The sequence below is a fragment of the Sebastes umbrosus genome, chromosome 14, assembly GCF_015220745.1.
Source record: "Sebastes umbrosus isolate fSebUmb1 chromosome 14, fSebUmb1.pri, whole genome shotgun sequence".
Classification (NCBI taxonomy): domain Eukaryota; kingdom Metazoa; phylum Chordata; class Actinopteri; order Perciformes; family Sebastidae; genus Sebastes; species Sebastes umbrosus.
Window position 1 is genome coordinate 13,152,043 of NC_051282.1, and position 20,874 is coordinate 13,172,916.

The 20,874-nt window shown below is 39.8% G+C and overlaps 2 protein-coding genes across 5 annotated transcripts; both read right to left on the reverse strand.

The window, feature by feature from the left end:
• Nucleotides 1-218: 218 nt before the first annotated feature.
• On the reverse strand, nt 219-13,686 carry mcoln1b (mucolipin TRP cation channel 1b). Of its 2 annotated transcripts, XR_005209735.1 has the most exons (14): nt 13,439-13,686; nt 10,940-11,181; nt 10,644-10,805; nt 9,057-9,207; nt 8,458-8,539; nt 7,543-7,639; nt 7,219-7,318; nt 7,027-7,133; nt 5,954-6,103; nt 5,743-5,844; nt 5,484-5,606; nt 4,349-4,555; nt 3,391-3,603; nt 219-868 (listed from the first exon to the last, which is right to left on the reverse strand). XR_005209735.1 is itself a non-coding variant. In XM_037791021.1 (13 exons), the coding sequence occupies exons 1-13, from the start codon at nt 13,479-13,481 to the stop codon at nt 3,469-3,471; spliced, it is 1,701 nt and encodes a 566-aa protein (XP_037646949.1). In that variant the 5' UTR covers nt 13,482-13,686; the 3' UTR covers nt 219-3,468. The 2 variants fall into 2 exon arrangements, 1 of the variants encoding a protein (XP_037646949.1); XM_037791021.1 differs by having other exon boundaries at nt 219-3,603.
• Nucleotides 13,687-15,707: 2,021 nt separating this feature from the next.
• On the reverse strand, nt 15,708-19,353 carry trappc5 (trafficking protein particle complex 5). Of its 3 annotated transcripts, none has more exons than XM_037791036.1 (3): nt 19,244-19,353; nt 17,059-17,331; nt 15,708-16,987 (listed from the first exon to the last, which is right to left on the reverse strand). In XM_037791036.1, the coding sequence occupies exons 2-3, from the start codon at nt 17,326-17,328 to the stop codon at nt 16,691-16,693; spliced, it is 567 nt and encodes a 188-aa protein (XP_037646964.1). In that variant the 5' UTR covers nt 17,329-17,331; nt 19,244-19,353; the 3' UTR covers nt 15,708-16,690. The 3 variants fall into 3 exon arrangements, with proteins under 3 accessions (XP_037646964.1, XP_037646966.1, XP_037646965.1); XM_037791038.1 differs by having other exon boundaries at nt 17,059-17,371; nt 19,244-19,261; XM_037791037.1 differs by lacking the exon at nt 19,244-19,353 and adding an exon at nt 18,993-19,179.
• Nucleotides 19,354-20,874: the final 1,521 nt, after the last annotated feature.

Here is a 20,874-nt window from a genome sequence, read left to right on the forward strand (position 1 = left end):
TCTATTTATTTAATTTAATGTATTCTTATTTTATTTTTTTCTTTGTCTTGTGTATATTGATATAGTTATGTCTCATTTAAATCTAATGAAGTATAAAAAAAAAAGAAAAAAAAAAAAGAATTTGAGCAGCTGACTGTTAAAATGGACACAAAATGTGTCTGCTGTGTTGATACCATAACACTGGCCTTGGGTTACTTATCTCAACAATATTGACACAATTTCAGAGTCTTTCCAGTTTATTTGCGTGACGTGTACTTCAGAACTTCAGTACTTCATTCAGAAGGCAGCATCGTCACAGAAAAAATTCAATACAAATGAGGTTCCTCCTATACAGAAACGTAGAAACTTCCTTTCAGCCATTACTTGCTTCTTTATCAGAACGAGGTAAAAATAATTAAGACAGCATAAAATATAAGGAAACAACTGTAAAGAAAAACACCGTTAAATCAAAGTGCCATTGAAGAACCTTCCCATAAGTGTCAGGAAAACACCAACAGATGCACATTACTTACAGTATATAGTGCTTTGCTCCCATGTGACACATTTAAATCAAGTGAAGCTGTACATCAGTCTCCATTAAGTGCAAATAAGTAAGTGTGAATAAACATTCATTAAAAGTAAACACATGTTGTCGTGACTGTAAACAATATTCATTCATTTAAGGTAGCATGTCAGTGAAGTGAACAATATAAAAAAGTACCCTTTAGTCCTGAAACACATTTTGTCCATTGAGCAGTGCCCTTCATGTGCCTCCACGCAGCGTGCTGGAACGACATTACTGCTTCAGTAAATTTCTATAATAAGATATTCTGAATATAATTTTTCTTTTAAAAGGGTGAATGAAGAAGTGCTGGGTTGCAGAGATGCCCTATAGATAATAAAAAAAGAGTTATTACCCTTTTACACATGGCCTCAAAGTCTGACACATTATATAAAATATAGACAACTCTCTAAGCTGCATACGCACTAACCTAAAAAGCCAAAACACTTTAACTACATATTTGGTCAAAATGTATGTAAAACTGCATCTGACTTTCTGACATTTTACCGTACCATAAAAATGCATGAAAAATTCACAAGAACTAAAAAAATGTAAGAGGTAAAAACCAATTTGCAGTGACTGCACTCCAGCGAGCCTTAACTTCAAATAATTCACCCTCTTGTTCCAGGAAACTCCTTTTCTCTTTCTGCCAAAACGTAACACCAGATAAACTAAGCTTAGCAGAGTAGCAGTAACTAGCACCTCTGCAGCGTCTGACTCTAGTGGAATTTGTGTGATTTCATGTGGTTAAACTACAGTTTAATCATGTATTTACAGGTATTTTAGTTACAGATTAATTATTAAAGGTGCTAAATGCCAGATTGGGAGCATTTGTATTGCCTTTGCATGGCTCTCAACATGGCGACGACTGAGCCAGGTGCTCGTAGCTAACAGCGCAAACAGTGAAAACAAAGGCAACAGCCGGCCCGGCTATGTCAACAAAGCACAGAGAAGCTCTGATTAAAACACACACAGAGAGAGAGAGAGACTTCATTCTCTGTTCAGATAGACATTACTCCTCTATAGAGAGGCAAAGTCTTGCCCCTTCCGGTGGACCCCATGGGACCTTATTATACGGAAGAAATATGAACGGTACTCAACGACGAGAGACAAGTAATTTTTTTAACCTGAATTGTGCCATGAATCAGACATACGACGTTTGTCAATTTAACAGATTACTTTGCAAGTCAAGAAAGACGCAGTTTGTTGTAAAACTGTTGAAGTGTCAGACTGTGAAAATACATAATTAGAATAAGACTACACACCCAAAAGTCGTGTGTAAGTGACATCTCTCTCTCTGAAGCTACGATGTCTGTGTGTTTCGTACTGGGATGTACTCACACCAGCAACAGGTCTTACTCTTTCTTTCTCTTTCCGGCTGATAAAAATACCAGGAGTTGCTGGATAAAACCAATCAGATAAGATAATGTTTCATCTGTGCGTGAAACATCGCTAAATTAGCTAGCTAGCTAGTGTTGGTGACGTATATTGTTTGAGACGAGAGATGTAGTTCACTGAGCGGTTTCACACAAAGCTAAATGGTACTACGACAAACTGGGACTTTCTTGACTTACAAAATGATCTTTTAAATTGACAAACATCATATGTGTGATTCATGGCGCAATTCAAACGGGACCAAAAAAATATTTGTCTCTCGCCGTTGACTACCGTTCATATTCTTTCCGAAACGAGGTCCCCTGGGGTCCACCGGAAGAGGAGTGACTTCACCTCTCTATATCTTAACATACCAAATAGTTGTTTGATGCTATATTAATGCTCTGGATATTATATAGAGCACCTTTAAAGTAGCTCATTGGTTCAAATGGACAAGACAGCTGAAGAAGAATCAAGAACATATCTTGTTTGTAGATGTGTTTTCCCTGCGTCTTCTCGAAGCGTGTGATGATGACTAATAATCAGCATAAAATTAAAAGTTTTATCATTTATATATATATCTTTTACCCTCTTTTCTCAGCTTCACTGTTTCTGTAGTTACTGCTCTCTGCCTTTAGAAGGCTGTATATAGTCTAGCACAATGTGCAGCTCATTGTTTGAATCCTAAATTTTCTATAGGAATATTATTTTGCAGCACTTAAAACCAAACAGTAAAGAGTCTCTGTCTTGATGTGCATTAGTCACCTGGCTCTGAAACAGTTCATACATATTGATGACTAACTGGTTGGCTGAGGGGCTCGTCCTTCCTCGTGCAGCCATCCTCTCCCTCAGGTCAGAGGTGGATGTGAACAAAGCAAAGAATGAAAACTGGAGTGGAGGAACGAAGCTAATGCATACGCACGGCGGTTAATGATCCTTCTTTTTTTTCAAGCCATCTCGTGTCTATTCTACCTCTGCTATGAAGATTCAGAGGATGTACACATATTTACATAATCAAGAGGCAACAAAAATCCTGTAACCTAGGTAGCCATGTGGACACTAAAATGATAATAAATACCCTGTGTGTATAGTGGATCATTCAAGTGAAAATGCGCATCCATTTTACTTGGTGGACCTTGTGTCCAGTCTAAAGCAATGAATACGTTTACTGGCATCTACTCGTCATCAAAGCTCTAACAAACTGACATCTCAGGAAGAGACGATAAATTATTCATACAGTACAAAAAGCCGAAGCAGGTAATTGGGCTTGAGACTGTGCGGTGCGCTCGGCCGTTCCACTACAAATCTAAATGCAAAATTCAAACAGAGGACAACCTGGTCCAAGGTCAGTCTGTTCACCCTCAAGGCATTTATCGTCCCTGCTGGGTATTTGGAAAAAGAAGCGCAATTGCAGACAGCTGTCACTAGAGTGGAAATATAGTGCTTTAAAGAGAGACAAAAATCCCACTGCTTACTCCCTCTGTGCATCCACTTCTTCTTCTTCTTCTTCCTCCTTCTTCCTCCTTCTTCCTCCTTCTTCCTCCTCCTCCTCCTCACCACTCACAGCAGCAGAGGAAGGAGCACGACGACCCTTCGGGCCCGCGGAACTTGCCAGAGCTGGGTGTGTCCGCGCACTCCGCAATGAACGCGTGCAGATCGGAGACTCGTACCTGCTCCTGTGTTTGAGCCTGTAGGAAGACAACGTAAAGATGAACATTTTCTACAAACTAATGATTCACAACCATGTTGCTGAGTTTAATTTGGACTGATGACGGCCGCTGGCATAACGGCTGAAAATTAAGGCCGTCAAAGTTAACGCGATAATAACTCAAATTGTTTTTTAACGCCACTAATTTCTTTAACACTTGTGATTTTTAGGTTGTCATATGAAACTACAAAACCTAAGGAATCCATTGGTACCAACCATGTCATACTAGCTTGTCGGGAAGGAAGTTAAATAAATCTGTCATGGCCATTTTCAAAGTGGTCCCTTGACCTCTGACTTCAAGATATGTGAATGAAAATGGGTTCTATGGGTACCCATGAGTCTCCCCTTTACAGACATGCCCACTTTATGATAATCACATGCAGTTTGGGGCAAGTCATAGTCAAGTCAGCACACTGACACACTGACAGTGTGTGAGTGTGAGTTTGCCATGTTATTATTTGAGCATATTTTTATGCTAAATGAAGTACCTGTGAGGGTTTATGGACAATATATGCCATTGTTTTCTGTTATTAATTGATTTCCGATAATAAATATTATCTCCCTTTAAGGTACATTTTGAACAGATAAAAAACGTGTGATTAATTTGCGATTAATTGCAATTAACTATGGACAACCACGTGATTAATCGCAATTAAATATTTTAGTTGATTGTCAGCCCCACAAAAAAAGCTCAGAAACGAGAGTGCAACCAAAGGAAACTGTACCATAATGGTGTCGTAGGCTCCTGTGATGAGTGCGATGAAGAGGGACAGCACCATGTAGATGAAGAGGGAGATGAAGGTGTAAAGGTAGACCTGGCTGAAGATCCACACCAGCGTGCCGCTGCTCTCCATCTCAGCGAACGTCACAAACATGTCGTCCCCGTTGATCAGAGAAAACAGGCACTCTGACACCTTGGACAGGGAGCGAAACTGTACGCAAGCAACACAATACACATTGATGGAATTAAGGCAAGTTATATTATATATTATATTATATAATACAGTGTTTAAATGAGGATATTACACTGAGGTGAGAGGACAAAGCTTTTTCAGTATGTTAAAGGAACAGTTGTACATTTTGGGAATACGCTTATTCACATTCTTGCCAAAAGTTGGATGAGAAGATCGATACCACTTTCATAGAAATACAATAGAAATATAGAGTGCTGCAGGAGTGAGTCCTAAAACCCGGAAATGAGTTAGCATTTTAGCACTTCCAGTTCCCTCGTCTGGAAGTCAATGGGTTTTTAGTTAGATGCCTGAAATAAGATCTTTGTTTAACACAAGCTTAAGAGATTTTAAAGTTTTGTTCTACAATATAAAATACATCAGTAAATATCCCACTCGTGAATTTTGAAGCTTTTACGTGTCTTAAAAAAGGCGGTTGCTAACAAGTGGTTAAATGAGACTACTAAACGTCATCACCCCGACTCGTCCGCCGTTTACCTCAAGCACCCCTTTAATTTGTAGAAACGCCACAAACTGCCACTTTTAGCACGATTCTTTATGGAATTTAACTTGTACAAAGGGTGTGGATGTGTTTAACTGCACCTTTTCAATTGTATCATCTCACGTGAAGTTTCATTAGTTTTGTAGGGTTGTTTGATTGCTCTCTTTTTGCCAGAACACATTACACCAAGCAAAACCAATCTATCCACAAAATGTTGTCATGATTCATATTTAATAAATGTCAATTTTTCTTTCTCTCATTAATAATACACAGCAAAAAAGATGATATGCTAGAGGGCAGTTGAAGATAATTAGGCTGTTGTGACTGACTGTCTGAATGACTCATGCTTGCTCATTCCTGGTTAGAGCCACCACAGTGTGTGTATGTGTGTGTGTATGTGTACAGTACCTTGGTATGATAGGGCCCCAGCACGATCCATCCACAGAAGCAATATCCCAAATAAATGGCAGCTGCACAGAGGCAGAAGCGGATGACGTTAGGAAAAGCAGCTCTTAGAGTCACGATCAAGATCTGTGAGACAAAGAGAGAGGGAGGGATGGAGGGAGGGAATGACCAAAATATATTCACACAAAGAGCAGTGATGCAGACACACAAGACAAAGAGGATAAAAAGATTATCTTTATGTGTGTGTGTGTTGTTCACCTACATTGTATTTCTGAAAGAAGCTGAGGTAGCGGATGACTCCCACCCACACCAGCAGAGTGGAGGTTCCCAGCAGGATCCCGCATATGTCATATGATGACAAATTCTGCAACAGTGACGTCATTAATTACCAGAAACCGAGCACTGTACTGCAAAGCTGAACATTTTAATTAATTAAGATAATAATTTTTCTGTGACAGCATGCGTCACCTTACCTTGGACTCGATCCCGATTTTGATGAAGCTGCCGATGATGGTGAACATGTCGCTGACGATGAGCAGAATGTACCAGCCGTTGATGAACTCCATTCTCTCTCCCCAGCTCACACAGCGGCCAAGTTTGTGTTTGAAAAACTGCACGTACTCCTGGTTAGGGAGATGGAAGATGATCAATAAGATGAGAAGCTGTTTTTGTTTAAATCTACCTGAATATGTAATGGATACAAACAATTTAATGCTATATCCTGTTTTTTTTAAGTTCATAAAAAATGGCAGTTTAAAAAGGAGAAGCTGTGGTTTCACCAGGGGTTTATGAGCTGGAGCATAGACTGTGTATAAAGATGGACGACGCGTCTCCACTTCCTCCCACTGTACAGAAGTGAAGCCAAAATATCCCGGATGTCTGTCCAAAATGTCAGCACTTCATCTTTTTCTCGTATTACACATTGTTGAAATTGTTACATTGTGAAATTGTCATAATAAGCATATGAATTCTTGAGGTATGACCAAAAACATACGGATGGACGGAACACCAAAACATAGAGTCAATAATCTTTTATGAGGAAGGAAACTCATTAATTTTTTTCTAAAAGAAAACTCCACGGAGCACCTTTACTTTCTGTGTATTTAAATCAACAAAATATATTGTGCAGTCTGATTGAACTTAGAAAAGTGCATGTAAATGGTATGTACAAGATCTCAATGTTCCTGTCAAGGTTCATTTATTGTAAGTGTACAACACAGGTTTGCACAAAGAAATGGAGTTGTAGTCCCTTTATGCTACACAAGAAAAAAACAAAACAAAACCTATTTTTTATGGTGAAGTAAGGAGGATGAGTTGATGAGTCTCACAGCCTAAGGAGAGAAGCCGCTCTGTGCGGTGGTACGACAGCGGATACTTCTGTACCGTTTGCCTGACGGCAGCAGGGGTGGGTGTTGTCTTTTAATATACTTCGGGCTCTGCGCAGGTGCCTCACCTCACCGATATCTTTGATGCTCAGTAGATAGGTACAAACGACTAAGTAAAACAGTGTTTTCACAACATAAACACATAAATGTTGCTTTCTTACGTGTTGCAGGAGGATGCCTCTGAGGATGGAGCGCCCACACAGCAGCAGGGACAGCAGGCAGACGAACGCCACCAGCACATCGAAGAACTCCCGAGCGTAGCTCTCCGCTGACAGAAAAAGAGGAGTGGAATTAGAAAATCACAGAGACAGAGAGTGAATATCTGCACAAATCATGTGTCCATTGCAACTCACCGTGTCCAGACACGTTGGGGTCTTTACACTCCTTTATGGTGGCCTGGTTCTGCAGACTGATCTTAACTTTGCCACTATGCGCCTTGTTATCCATGACGATCTGATTACAACCAGATAAGAACCACAGTAAATATACAACCTCTGGGCCTGGAAATGTTCACACATCTCCATCAGTTTATCTCAACTCTCATCTCAAAAGTTATTTGTCATTTAACATACAACTTGCAAATACACAATTGTGATTAACTAGGCCAGATTTCTATCTGTACTGTACTGTAATGCCGGGTGTTTATTTAAATAGAAATAACAGAAGAGATAGCTCACCGTGATAGCAAAGGTGTAGCAGTCAGGGATTTCATTGTTTATAATCGTCTGAATGTTGATGGCCTTCAGCTGGAAGTCAATTGTTACATTGATCAGCCTGGAAATAAATATGGGAAAGAGAGATAAAATTCAATGTGAATAGTCAACACTGTAAAGAAAAATAACACCTTTTTTTTTTAGGGCTGCAAAAATGTTTTAACGCAACTGATTTCTTTAATGCATTAACGCAACTTACAATTTTTAGGTTGTAGCGGGCTCAGTTTTAAAGCTAGAGTGAAGAGGCATCATATGAAACTAGAAAACCTAAAGAATCAATTGGTACAAACCATGTCATACTAGCTTGACAATAAAGGAGGCTAAATGGCGTGGCCATTTTCAAAGGGGTCCCTTGACCTCTGACCTCAAGATATGTGAATTAAAATGGGTTCTATGGGTACCCACGAGTCTCCTCTTTACAGACATGCCCACTTTATGATAATCACATGCAGTTTGGGGCAAGTCATAGTCAAGTCAGCACACTGACACACTGACAGCTGTTGTTGCCTGTTGGGCTTGAATTTGCCATGTTATGATTTGAGCATATTGTTTATGTTAAATGCAGTACCTGTGAGGGTTTCTGGACAATATTTGTCATTGTTTTGTGTTGTTAATTGATTTCCAATAATAAATATATACATACATTTGCATAAAGCAGCATATTTGCCCACTCCCGTGTTGACAAGAGTATTAAATACTTGACAAATCTCCCTTTAAGGTACATTTTGAACAGATAAAAAATGTGTGATTAATATGCAATTAATAACGATTAACTATGGACAGTCATGCGATTAATTGCAATTAAATATTTTAATCAATTGACAGCCCTATTTTTGTAATTTCCATGTAAACAAAAAAACAAACATAATATCATCTGACTTGTAAAACTTGAGAGTGAAATTCTTGTAGTCACTGTTTCCTGGAGCAGGAATGTAAGTCAGTGGATTCACTCCAACGCATTCTGGAAAACAAATATCAGGAAATAGCATTAGAGGAACTAATAAAACAAATGGGGAATTTTTAAAACCACCTTTTTCCTCATCACATGAAACACAAACCGCACTTCCTCATGGCATTTAAAAGCAGAATCGTCTCCTTGGAAATCTTTTATTTGTCTTACTTTATTTTTGTCACAAGATTTATCATGAAATGCCAGAAGTCATCTCTGCCAAATCAGCAGCTGTATGCAAATAACTCCTTTCCCAAGGCTACTAAAGTCTATGGAAAAAGCTTTTGTGTTGCGTTTTTGGTGATAGGAACTATTTCAAGCCTTTGAAAGTAGGGCAGAGTTGCAGGGCAACTCTTGACATATGTGGAGCAGCAACACAATGACTCACTCACACAGTCATTTCCTCAAGGGCCGAGAAAATACTGGCACTGAGTAAATAACAAGGCTGCCTGGTTTTAATGTCAAATACCCGGGGACACATTCAACGAACACTAAAGAGAGAAAAGCTGGAAGATAAAGGTCATCCTACCGGTGCGAACATGGGGATCAATGTCAAAGGTGTCGTTGACGGGGTCGATGGTGCCCTTCCTGTAGTACCTCTGGCAGAGGGAGAGCGCACTTCCGTTTTCACCCAACCCGTATGCATACAGCCCCAGTGAGATCTGAGGTAGAGCCAAGTACTGAAGCGGACAAGAGAAGCAGAGAATTAAACCTGAACTTGAGACATGTTAACAAAAAAGAACAGAAGCTTAATAATGGTGCTCTTCTTGGGTATCATATCTTCTTTTCAAGGTGAAAAAAACATGTGACACTGAAACTCTCTCTTTAAAAGGTACCTTGTAGTAGTAGTTTTGATTTTATATCCTCCAGATTTTGGGATGTTTCTGCGTCCACCTCAATATAATGGAGGTGAATTTCTTCTATGGTGCCCTCAGCCTTTCAAAATGACATTTAAAGGTACAGTGTGTAGGATTTGGCGGCTTCTAGTGGTGTGGTTGCAGATTGCAACCAACCAAGTACCCCTATCCACTCACTCCTCTTTCCAAGACTGCGTCGTAACCCACTTTACCATAATATATTACTTTAGGAGCAACGGTCAGACGGCAGTACCACGGTTTTGCACTCTGCGGCTCACGTTAAGGGCAGTTTCACAAGCGTATCGGAGAACTACGGTGGCCTTCAGGTAACGTAAAAACGCAAAAGTCTCTCTCTAGAGCCAGTGTTTGGTTTGTCTGCTCTGGGCTACTGTAGAAACATGGCGGACTCCGTGAAGAGGACCCGCTCCCTATGTAGATACGAAGGGCTCATTCTAGGCTAACGATTCTTAGTTTCAGGTGATTATACACTAATGAAAACATAGTTATGAATATTATATTCCATTTCTGCTAATAGATCCCCCGAAATCCTACACACTGCTCCTTTAAACTAACAGCAATGACTCTTTCCAGAACTGTGTCCCTGTTACTCTGGGATCCACTTCTGTGGATTATCCAAAGTTTTCTGTCTGACATGAAACATCTAAACATCCACTACATCATCAGGTCAATGTTTAAATGTGTCTGAATATTTTGGTTTATGACTAAAACTAATAACATTCCCATCAGCCTCAGCTGTATTTTGTGTTTAGTGCTAGTCAGCAAATGTTAGTATGCTACGAAGCTGGTTTTATTGTAGCACATATGCATTATTATATATGTGTACAATTGGTATGAATAGCTACATAAAAAGTGTCTATTAACCAAATATACATTTATGTACAAACTGTGTTAATGTCTGTCGTATAGGTCTAATGTATGTAATGTAATGCATAAAAAAATACATTTGAAGTGGGGATATATTACCAAGATATACGTATAAATATATCCAAGACACATGTGATGATCATGTCTTGCAACTGCTGAAATAGGCTACTGACACCTTTTTTGGTCCAATTCAGGCACTGCTCAGTGTAGGTCAAGTTTGCATAAATAAAAACTGTCCAGAGTGAAGTATGTGGTTAAAAGTGTGTGTCAGGTAAGAGAGAAAATGTGTTTTTTTTTATAGTCTGGGTAAATCCGCCCTTTAAGGCAGTACTATAAAACTCTGAAATGACTCCTCGTAGTTATTATTCGGCTACCTGCTCTATGGCGAAGTCGATGCGGCTGTACAGTTCCTTCTGCGTGTGGACGGCCTGAGGAACGCTGTCCTGATAACCTTTCAGGAAAAGGTGTTTGAATGCAGCCGTGTTCTCCTCTTTAAATGTCACCACCATCTGGTTGCTCAGTCCAAACAGCACCAGCTAAGACAGCAGAGGCAGGGGATGAAACAAATCAGCTTCAAACAACAAACTGGCACAGATCTACACAAACAGACAGACAGCATTCATTCATTGTATTCTGAAGTAATCAACTCATAGCTTAAAGCTTCATCCACCTGCACGGTCACGATGATGATTTTGAGCAGCTGCAGGCCCAGTTTGAAAGGCTTGCGTCCCTTGGCGTGATACTTGTCACAAGGGCTCATGAAGAAGTACTTGAGCTGCCTCCTCAGGGCCTCCTCCTCCTCTTCCTCCTCTTCCTTCTCTTCCTCCTGCTTCTCAGGGGGCTCACAGTCCACCAGAGCGGTGGGTCGAGGTCTCCCATAGCTGGTCACGGGGGACAGGAGCCGGTCCTTCTCTGGTGGGAAATACAAAGAAATCCACGGTTTCAGATAATTAACCTTAAACATCATCCGCATTAATCAAATATTTAAAGAGGCACTCAAGAGATCTAGTATAGAACTTTTTATAACGTTGGGGGACTCACAAGAGACTAAATCAGTCAAAACTGAAGCAGAAGAGGAAGACATATCAGGACTTTTTGTCCCTGTATGAATCAAGTTCAAAAAACACTTCCTATAATACAACTGGATATCATCTTTCATTCAGAGCTGCAACAGGTAGTTGAATAATTGGTTTGTTGATCGACAGAAAATTAATCTGTAACTATTTTGATAATCGATTAATAATTTAAGTCAGTGGTTCCCAACCTGAGGGGGCCAAAGATCACCTGATTGTTGGTGTTTTGGTGTTTAGCTGGCGAGTTGTATTCATTAAAGAAAGTTGATTTAATAAAAAAAAAAAGACTTGTTTAATACAGTGAAATACCTTATTCAAATTGAGGGTATTGTTTAAGGATTTGTAAATTTTGGGTGATGACGTCATAAAATTTGGGGGTGGTGGGGCCCAATGATGCCAAAATCTTTCTGCCTATTGAAGCTTTAATGGTAAAAAAGAATCCGCCTCCCACAAACCCACTTCTTTTGCCCCGTTCTGACTTGGTATTAACATGTGTCCACAGTGATCGGATCACAAGTGGACAGCTTTAAGTACAGGTGTGAACGAACTCAAGACGCATTGGGATCGTGTCTTTCAGACCACATTCAGAGGTGGTCTGGGCCACATATATCCATATTCTGTTAGCAGTGTGTACACCAATGCGTCCTGGGCCACATTAAGGACCACCTACTCATCTGATGTCCAGCTGGGATCTGCACCGCGCCCCTCAGGTGAATAAACAGGCAGACGCGGGCGCTTGTCAGCATGGAAACAGCCTCTGTGCTCTACTGTATTCTGTCGGTACAACTGTATTTTATTAAAATATATCTTGTTTATACTGACACCCGACCGCCCGACCGCCCGCCCGCCCGCCCGCCCGCCCGCGTGTTCTCTTTCCTCCCAGCTCTCTGAGCTCTGTACTCCGCTGTTGTCTGGCAAAAGCAGCGGTGCCGGCGGCGCGGAGGTCCCCGGGGACCGCCGGTACAATAACCTTTTATTTTGATGTTAGTACAATGTACCAGAATTCACGAATATGTAGGATATTACTACTGACATTCATGTAATATTACGTCACAACGTTTGCTGTATTAGCCACGTGTTTACTACGTGTTTATTTGCATATGGAGCGGGGAAGTGAGATCGGATCACAAAGTGGTCACTGGAGACGCATGTGGAGACGCATTCTAATGCCAGGTGTGAACAGACATACTTAAAGCTGTCCACTTGTGATCCGATCACTGAGGACGCATTTTAATAATACCAAGTCTGAACAGGGCCTTTAAAATTTTAGGTTTCAAATCCAATCCGAGATAACCCTGATGACATCATCAGGGTTATCTCGGATTGTATTTGATGACATCATCAGGGTTACTTCCTCCTTCCAGAGCCTCATAAGACCATACAACCATTTTCACCGGCTGGGAAGTAGCCTATAAACTCATGACAACACAAATGTGTAAAATCAGTGTGAGTGTCCCTTTAAGCTTTGACACACCTGTGTCTTTAAATCACTCATTGAATAAATGACATGAGACTTAGGATTGTTGCTTTAACTGGGTAAACGGAGAGATGCAGCAGGAGCATCAATTTAACGTTGATTTTAAGTATTTTCCTTCCGATCACTGAGGACGCATGTTAATGCCAGGTGTGAACAGGTCCTTTAAAACTTTAGGTTTAAAATCCAATCCGAGATAACACCTGATGACATCATCAGGTGTTACTTCCTCCTTTCGGAGCCTCATAAAACAGTACAACCATGTTCACCGGCTGGGAAGTAGCCTATAAACTCATGACAACATGAATGTGTAAAATCAGTGGAGTGTCCCTTTAAGCTTTGACACACCTGTGTTTTTAAATCACTCATTGTATAAATGACCTGAGATTGAGGATTGTTGCTTTAACTGGGTAAACAGAGATGCAGCAGGAGCATCAATTTAACATTGATATTAAGTATTTTCCTTTCATAAGACAGATACATATCAATCACACCAATCGAGACATGAACAGACGTGATTCGACCTGAGCAGGTGAGAGTTTGCGGTGCATTTGGAGCAACCATGAAGCAGAGAAACACAGATCAATTGACGCCAGAGAGATATTAAAGAGAGGAGACGAACCTGTGGCGCTGTCGTGGATGCAAGTGTAACTAGAAGCTGCCATGGTGATGGTGACGGTCACAAGGGGGTGATGGAGGAGGACATTATCAGCACGGATATCGAGTAGTGATTGAATTCATCACATATATAAAGGATGCTCGGTGTCGCAGTGAATGGATGACACCTCTAGGTAAACAGATCTCAGCTTCCTGATAGCCACGTGACTCCACCACCACGTGACTAGTGTGTGTTGCTGTTGCTCTGGTCGCTCCTTGGAAAACATGAGTGGTACCATGACATCATAAGTTTAATATGAGGTGTGGGAATGACTCAGACTCACATGCAACTTTTTCTATTATTACTGTTTTATTCAAGACAAATAAACAATTCAAACTTTATTTCAGACACACAGGAGGGTCCATAGCAATAAAGGAAAAGAAAAGAGAAACAAAAAACATACAAGATAAGACCACAGCAGTTCATCATTCAATTTATATGGAGGCTAAACAGTGCCATCGATGATATCATTAAGCACAAGAAAGCATTATGAGCAGGGCCGTAGCAGCCAGGGTTGGAGATCAACTGAGGTCATCATGAAGTCATCCCAACACTACCCCAAACTAAAGGAATAGTTCAACATTTTTGGGAAATACGCCTATTTGCTTTGAAGAGAGTTAAAGGAGCAGTGTGTGTAACATTTCAGGGGATCTATAAGCAGAAATGGAATATTCCTTGCTATGTTTTCATTAGTGTATAATCACCTGAAACTAATGGTCCCTTCAAATGGGGTCGTGTTCACCGTGTTTTCATGAGAAGAGTCCGTATGAATGCCCCCCCTCTTCTGGTATTCACGACTGATTTCACGAGGTTTTGGCCATGGAAGTTAATTTCTCGGTGCATAATAAGTGAATATATTGTAATTTTAGTCGTATATTGTTTTATATTATATTGTTTATTGTTGATATTCCCAACGCCCTCATTTTTTCCTGTCATTATGCCTTTCCATTTCCTGCATTATGTTACCCGCTTGCTAAATTGTTAGCCTTTATGGCTTCTAGACGCCGAGAGTAACATTAATATTGCCGTTTGTCAGCAGCGGTGTTCTCACGGCTTAACCACTTGAACGCCAAGCATATTATGTACACGTCTTCCCATGTTGTGAACACGAGCTCACGAGTTTCGTTTGAAGGCAGCATAAGAATCGTTGTGTTTCGTTAGCTTAGAATGAGATGTTCATATCTACATAGGGAGCGGGTCCTCTTCATAGAGTCCATCATGTTGCTCCACCATGTTTCTACAGTAGCCCAGAACGGACATACCACCCCTGGCTCTAGAGAGAGCCTTTAACATTTTTACGTTACCTGAAGGCCGTAGTTCTCAAACACGCTTGTGAAACTGTGTTAAAGTGAGCCGCAGAGTGCAAAACTGTGGTACCGCCAGCCGCCGTCTGACTTCCGTTGCTCCTAAAGTAGTATATTATGGTAAGGATGGTCTCTGAGCGAGGAGAACGGCGTTACCCCAGTTTTGCAATCTGTACCTCCCGTTACCGCAGTCTTGGAAAGGGAGGAGTGAGCAGAGGGGAACTCAGTTGGTTGCAAACTGCAGCCACACCACTAGAGGCCACCAAATCCTGTAGTGTCCTGACACTGTACCTTTAGATGAGGATATTGATACCACTCTCATGTCTGTAAGGTAAATATGAATCTAAAACCACATGTTGTTTTTACACAGATCAACACACTATATATTACATTTTAATTAGTGAGCTTGGGAGCTGTTGGTAGGCAGATTTTGTTACCTTTGGACAGAGTCGGGCTAGCTGTTTCCCCTTGTTTCCAGTCTTTGTGCTAAGCTAACTGACTGCAGCTTCTTACTGTACAGACAGAGTGGTGTCAATCTTCTCATCTAACATTGACCACATTTTGGAAAATGCAAATGAGCATATTTCCCAAAATGTCAAACTATTCTTTTTGGGGGGACAGTATAGAGACAGACAGGAAATGAGGAGAGAGGGAGAGGGGTATGTCATGCAACAAAAATCCCCCAGCTGGAATTAAACTGGACACATTGCATTTACATGGTAATGCATCTTAACCACTTGGTCAGCAGGATGCCCCCACCCTCACATACTTTTTATCAGAAACCAAAAAGTTGTGTATTTTAATATCCATTTGGATTTTTTGGATTTTATTCATTCATATTCTCTTTAAATTTCCCAACCTGCAGGTCTAAACTGTGTTTCAATGCCTTCATCATGCTGTCAGGAATAAAATCCTGGGGGGAGATGTGCTGAAGCCTTTCTTCATTTATTATTTTGTTGGCTTAAAAGTATTCAAATTGGTCAAGATACAGTCTACAGATATTGGAGTCATCTAATAAAACACCATGTATAAGTTTTGTTTTTATTTTAGAATCTAAACTCCCATGTTACCAATACCCCCCAAAGTCACACACACAAATTAAAAATAACATAATAAAATAAAATGACCTGTGTCCTCAACGGTAGCTACGGCCCTGATTATGAATCTATGTTACAGTGATGAAACATGCAGCTGGAGTTGAACTGGAATGACACAGAGAAAGAAAACCTTGAGTCTGGTCCTCTGTCTGTTACATAAAACATTTTGTAGCATTAAAAGAGTTGTTGTGAAACTCATTTTTATTAACATCTATTTAGTTGGCCACCATTTAGTGGGTTGTTTTTCTTCAGTTTAACTTTCATCCTATGGCTGCACATCCCAATTACTTTCATTATCAAATAATCTGTTGAGTATTTTTCTGATTCATTGTTTAGTCTATAAAAAGTGTAAATGGGCCATCACGATTTCCCAGAACCCAAGGTGACATTATTTAATTACAATACGTTGACCTGTTGGATTTAAAAATCAGAGCATTACTAATGAAAATACCAACATGATGTGGTGAAAGTATTGTCCAATATGTTCAATCTTTTATGAATATCTGTGGCGTAAAAATGTGACGTGAAACTACAAATTAAAAGTGATCTTCAGTAAACAATTTCGTGCGCACTTCATGAGGTATAACAGGAGTGAGATGATCCACAAAAACATGGAGGAATGAACCAACTAGCTGCATGTTTTCTGCTCTAGACGTGGCTCAGTGTGGTGCAGTCATCCATTCATCCGTCCATCCATAAAGTCTCATAAGTTACCACAAAGAAATTCAGTCAGCAACAAACACCAGCCTGGACCTGGATGATTTAACTTCATCCTGTATTGATTAACATAAACCACCCTCTCCCTCCAGTCCTCCTTATCTGCCATCCAAAGCCTTGTCCCTGGCTATGACTGACTCGTTGAACTTTATCATGAGCGTGGTGCCTTTGTGCCAGTGGGCGGTGACCTTGGCGGGGAAGCCGCTGTGTGTGAGGATGGCCTCCACGATGCCTGCGGTGAAGGCGGCGCAGTTCAAGCTGCTGTTCTCCTTGGGCACGGAGATGTACGCGTTGATAAGTGGCTCCTTCTCTATGATGTAATACGTCTTGTCATCATCGTTGGCCTGCTCCAGCTTGTCAGCCTCCTTCCCAAACAAAGACTTCCAGACATTAACCTAAAGGAAAGAAAACTGTTAGAGTTCAAAAGCCACTTTAAAATCATCAGCTGTGTTTTACCTTTGCATACCTTGATGAAGAGCAGCATATTCAGCACTTTGGTCTCCCTCTTCCCGTTCTTCTCCCGCAGCACCAGCACGTCCAGCAGGCTGGCTCCCACGCTCTGGCCCATGTCTGCCAGGCGAGTCTGCAGCTCAGACACGGAGTACACGCGGCTCTGACAGTACTGGACCATCTCGGAGAACAGGAGGGCAAAAGCGCTCACGCTGACCTCAGTCTTGGGTCGGGTCAGGGGGCGCTCCAGAATGTTGGATTTCCCTCGAGTGAACCGCGTGTCCATTTTCTGTTGGAAGGTGATGATAGTCCACAGCACAGGTTAATATCTACTGACACACATTTGCATATCATTCAGAACTAGTTAGTGTTGTTATCTAGCAGGGGAGAACTGGATACATGTTCTTTTTTAAATGAGCTGAGAGTTTTAAAACATGATCTCTGGCACATGTTTCTGCACATTAGGGCTGCCCCGAATACCATTTTTTGGCCTTTGAAGCTTCGGTGAGAAAAACTCGAATGTATTCGAAGTTTAGTGGAGCAGCGCAGCTGACATGTTCTTCTGACTGTCTGTCTCCATATCCCCTGTTTCAGTCCTGCTGCACTACTGTAAGCACACGCACCTCTGTACACAACAAACAGAGATATCCGTCTGAGAATAACCAATAATAATGAATGTTGAATATAAATAATGAATATTGTTGTGGGATTATTCCTTATTTCATGGACTATTTTGAGATTTTAACATTTTTATATATATATATATATATATATATATATATATATATATATATATATATATACGTATATATAAAAAAATTCAAAAAAAGCATTTGAATGGCAGTTTGGAGGTTGAATACCATGGCAACGGTCGAAGCTTTGAAGCATTCGGGTCAGACCAACTGCACAAATACACGTATTGGCACAAATATCAGCACAATTCATGTATATGACCATTGGCAGTGACTCCCAACCCGGAGTCCTGATATAATGATGCTAACGGACCTCCCACCATAACTGCAAGAACCTGTAAGTTACCCGTGGACACGGTGATCTCTGCTATGTAATGTTAAAAAAATACAATTTAAGGGTTTAACTTTGCCACACTAGTCAAAATATAAATTAAAGCAGTCAGTGATCCTCTGGCTTCCAGGCATCACATTTAACCCTACATGCATCACATTGAACTGTTTCATACCAATATTAGATCTGCAGTTGTAAGATTATAAGGTCTTTTGTAGGCTATCTAAACTAACATAGGGCTGCAACCAGTTTTTATTTTTTTACTTTTTTGTCTACCTGTCACAGTGGCTGGTGGATTCCACATTTTACCAGCCACTTAATAGATTACCACTACTTTTTTTGGCTGGTGAGTGAAGGATAATCCAGCAGCCACTTGCATATTTTACCAGCATTTGGCTGGTAGCTGGAGCTTTATGGCTGGATATACATGACTGGCTTTTCCCAAAAGTTTCTCATCTGGGAAACTTCCATCAAAAGGGCATTGTTTATGGACTTGTCATGGACAATAACAAAGATGACTTTCTCGTGAATAACATTCTCATTCTTGGAAAATGTTATTTGCACAAATCCAAGTATATGAAAGTGAAACCTAGGTGTTTCATTCTGAGTTTCTTTCTTACATAAAAGCCCTTAAAGACATGAAAAACAAAAATGCATTGAAACTTCTTAGCATAACTTAGCATAATAATGAATTACAGCTACAGCCCTATAGCCCTTAATTTCATTTATTATTATTTTCATGTATAATTTTACACATCTTATCTGTTCTTGTTCTGTATGCACCTTTTACTCTAATGCATTGATCTATGAGCCATGTTGTTTGTAAAATTTAATTTGTTCAATAAAAAAAACTTCTTATCGACAGTTCTCCCTACATCACATACACGGGTTGTTTTCATAACAAACACATATTACATGAGCTTTTACCAATACAGCGAGGCGTGCTGAACTCTCTGTGCTGCTACTGAAGCTCAGTTTGAGTCTCAAACACAACAAACAGCTGAGCACCTCCAGATACTAGCAGCTAGCTACCTAGCCAAACATGCTAGCTGCTACTTCCTGTTAAGTAAACTGCCCTCGAGCGCTCCCAGCAGTGGAAACATTTACGTTTTAAAACTGCAAATACAAAGTCAATAACTTGTGATATATTATACGTATTTCGTTGAAGATAAACGAACCTTGTTGGAGAATAAACGAGCGACTGTCCAGCTAATCTTCTTCCTTCTGCTTTACGTCTTCTTCCTCCTGCTTTACGTCTTCTTCCTCCTGCTTTACGTTTGGTTTAAACTGCCCACCGCCACCTACCGTACCGGAGCGTCATTGTCATAGCAACAGAATTATAGTCAACGTGTAAACAAAGACAATAGACTGTATAGAGTATGTATGGTCTATACAGGCTAGAAACACTATATAAATAAGTACATATACTGTTTTTACTAACCCATACACCTATATTTTATTTATTTATTATTTATTTTGTTGTGTATTGTACTTATTTATTTTGTTGTGTATTGTACTTATATAAATAAGTACATATACTGTTTTTACTAACCCATACACCTACATTTTATTTATTTTATTGTGTATTGTACTTATTTATTTTGTTGTGTATTGTACTTATATAAATAAGTATATATACTGTTTTTACTAACCCATACACCTAGATTTTATTTATTTTTTATTTATTTTGTTGTGTATTGTACTTATATAAATAAGTATATATACTGTTTTTACTAACCCATACACCTAGATTTTATTTATTTATTATTTATTTTGTTGTGTATTGTACTTATATAAATAAGTACATATACTGTTTTTACTAACCCATACACCTACATTTTATTTATTTTTAATTTGTTTTGTTGTTTATTGTACTTATTTATTGTGTTGTGTATTGTACTTATATAAATAAGTACATATACTGTTTTTACTAACCCATACACCTACATTTTATTTATTTGTATTTATTTTGTTGTGTATTTGAGAGGATGTCTATTGATTAGCAGGGGAAAAGAACTGCAAATGAGCCAGAGTTAGCCTACTGGGTCACCTTTAGCTCTTGTACCTGGCAAAATGTCACCCTAAAATAGAATGAATGATATAAACAACATAATAAATATGCACAAAAAGTGTAAATTCACTAATAAATGATGCCAAAGTATGTGTTTTCCAAATTTCCTTTTTTTTCCCCCCTTTGGATGATGGAAAAAAAGGTCATGCCCCCTCAACATGTAAACTGATTGCATTTTTATGAACTGGTAGCAATGTTGGGGAAACATAGTCGCAAAAATAGTCCAGTACCAAAACTGCTAGAGTTGTCACATACAAAACCCCAAAGTGGCCTGAATCTGCCACTGAAAAGCTTCATCATATTTTGGCCGCATCATACTGATGTGTGTTGCTTGATGAGCATCACTTGTGGTTCCTGAGTAAAAATCTGTCTTCATTTTTACACTTAACATGCTGTTTGACTTCGAATAAATCTTGCTAACACGAGACTTGGTAATGCTAGTATCAGAGCATCCTTGTGTCTATGCTGTTTCCAAAAGAATCAGATTAACAGACCATTTTCACAGCAGGTATTGTGACTTGTCACTCCAGGAAAATCCCAGATGAAACTCCCAATCTTAACGATGGCTCAGTTCCAGGAAACAGTGCAACGCAGCAGTTATTAATGTTATTATTCACACCAGTGCTTGACAGGCCATTTTAGTCCTGTTGTGAACATACCTTATCTTTCTTGTTCCTCTCTCTAAAGGTCTTTATTATTACAGATTGATATCTTTGACCTTTGTTATTTGCATCCCAG

Bases quoted from the DNA above. Each gene is read 5' to 3' on its own strand.
- trappc5 (XM_037791036.1), bottom strand. From the start codon at position 17,328: ATGGACACGCGGTTCACTCGAGGGAAATCCAACATTCTGGAGCGCCCC. The intron at 16,988-17,058 runs GTATGCAAAGGT...TCTTTCCTTTAG, and splicing joins ATATGCTGCTCTTCATCAAG to GTTAATGTCTGGAAGTCTTT.
- mcoln1b (XM_037791021.1), bottom strand. From the start codon at position 13,481: ATGGCAGCTTCTAGTTACACTTGCATCCACGACAGCGCCACAG. The intron at 10,806-10,939 runs GTGGATGAAGCT...CTGCTGTCTTAG, and splicing joins TCATCATCGTGACCGTGCAG to CTGGTGCTGTTTGGACTGAG. The intron at 8,540-9,056 runs GTAGGATGACCT...TTTGTTTTCCAG, and splicing joins TGATCCCCATGTTCGCACCG to AATGCGTTGGAGTGAATCCA.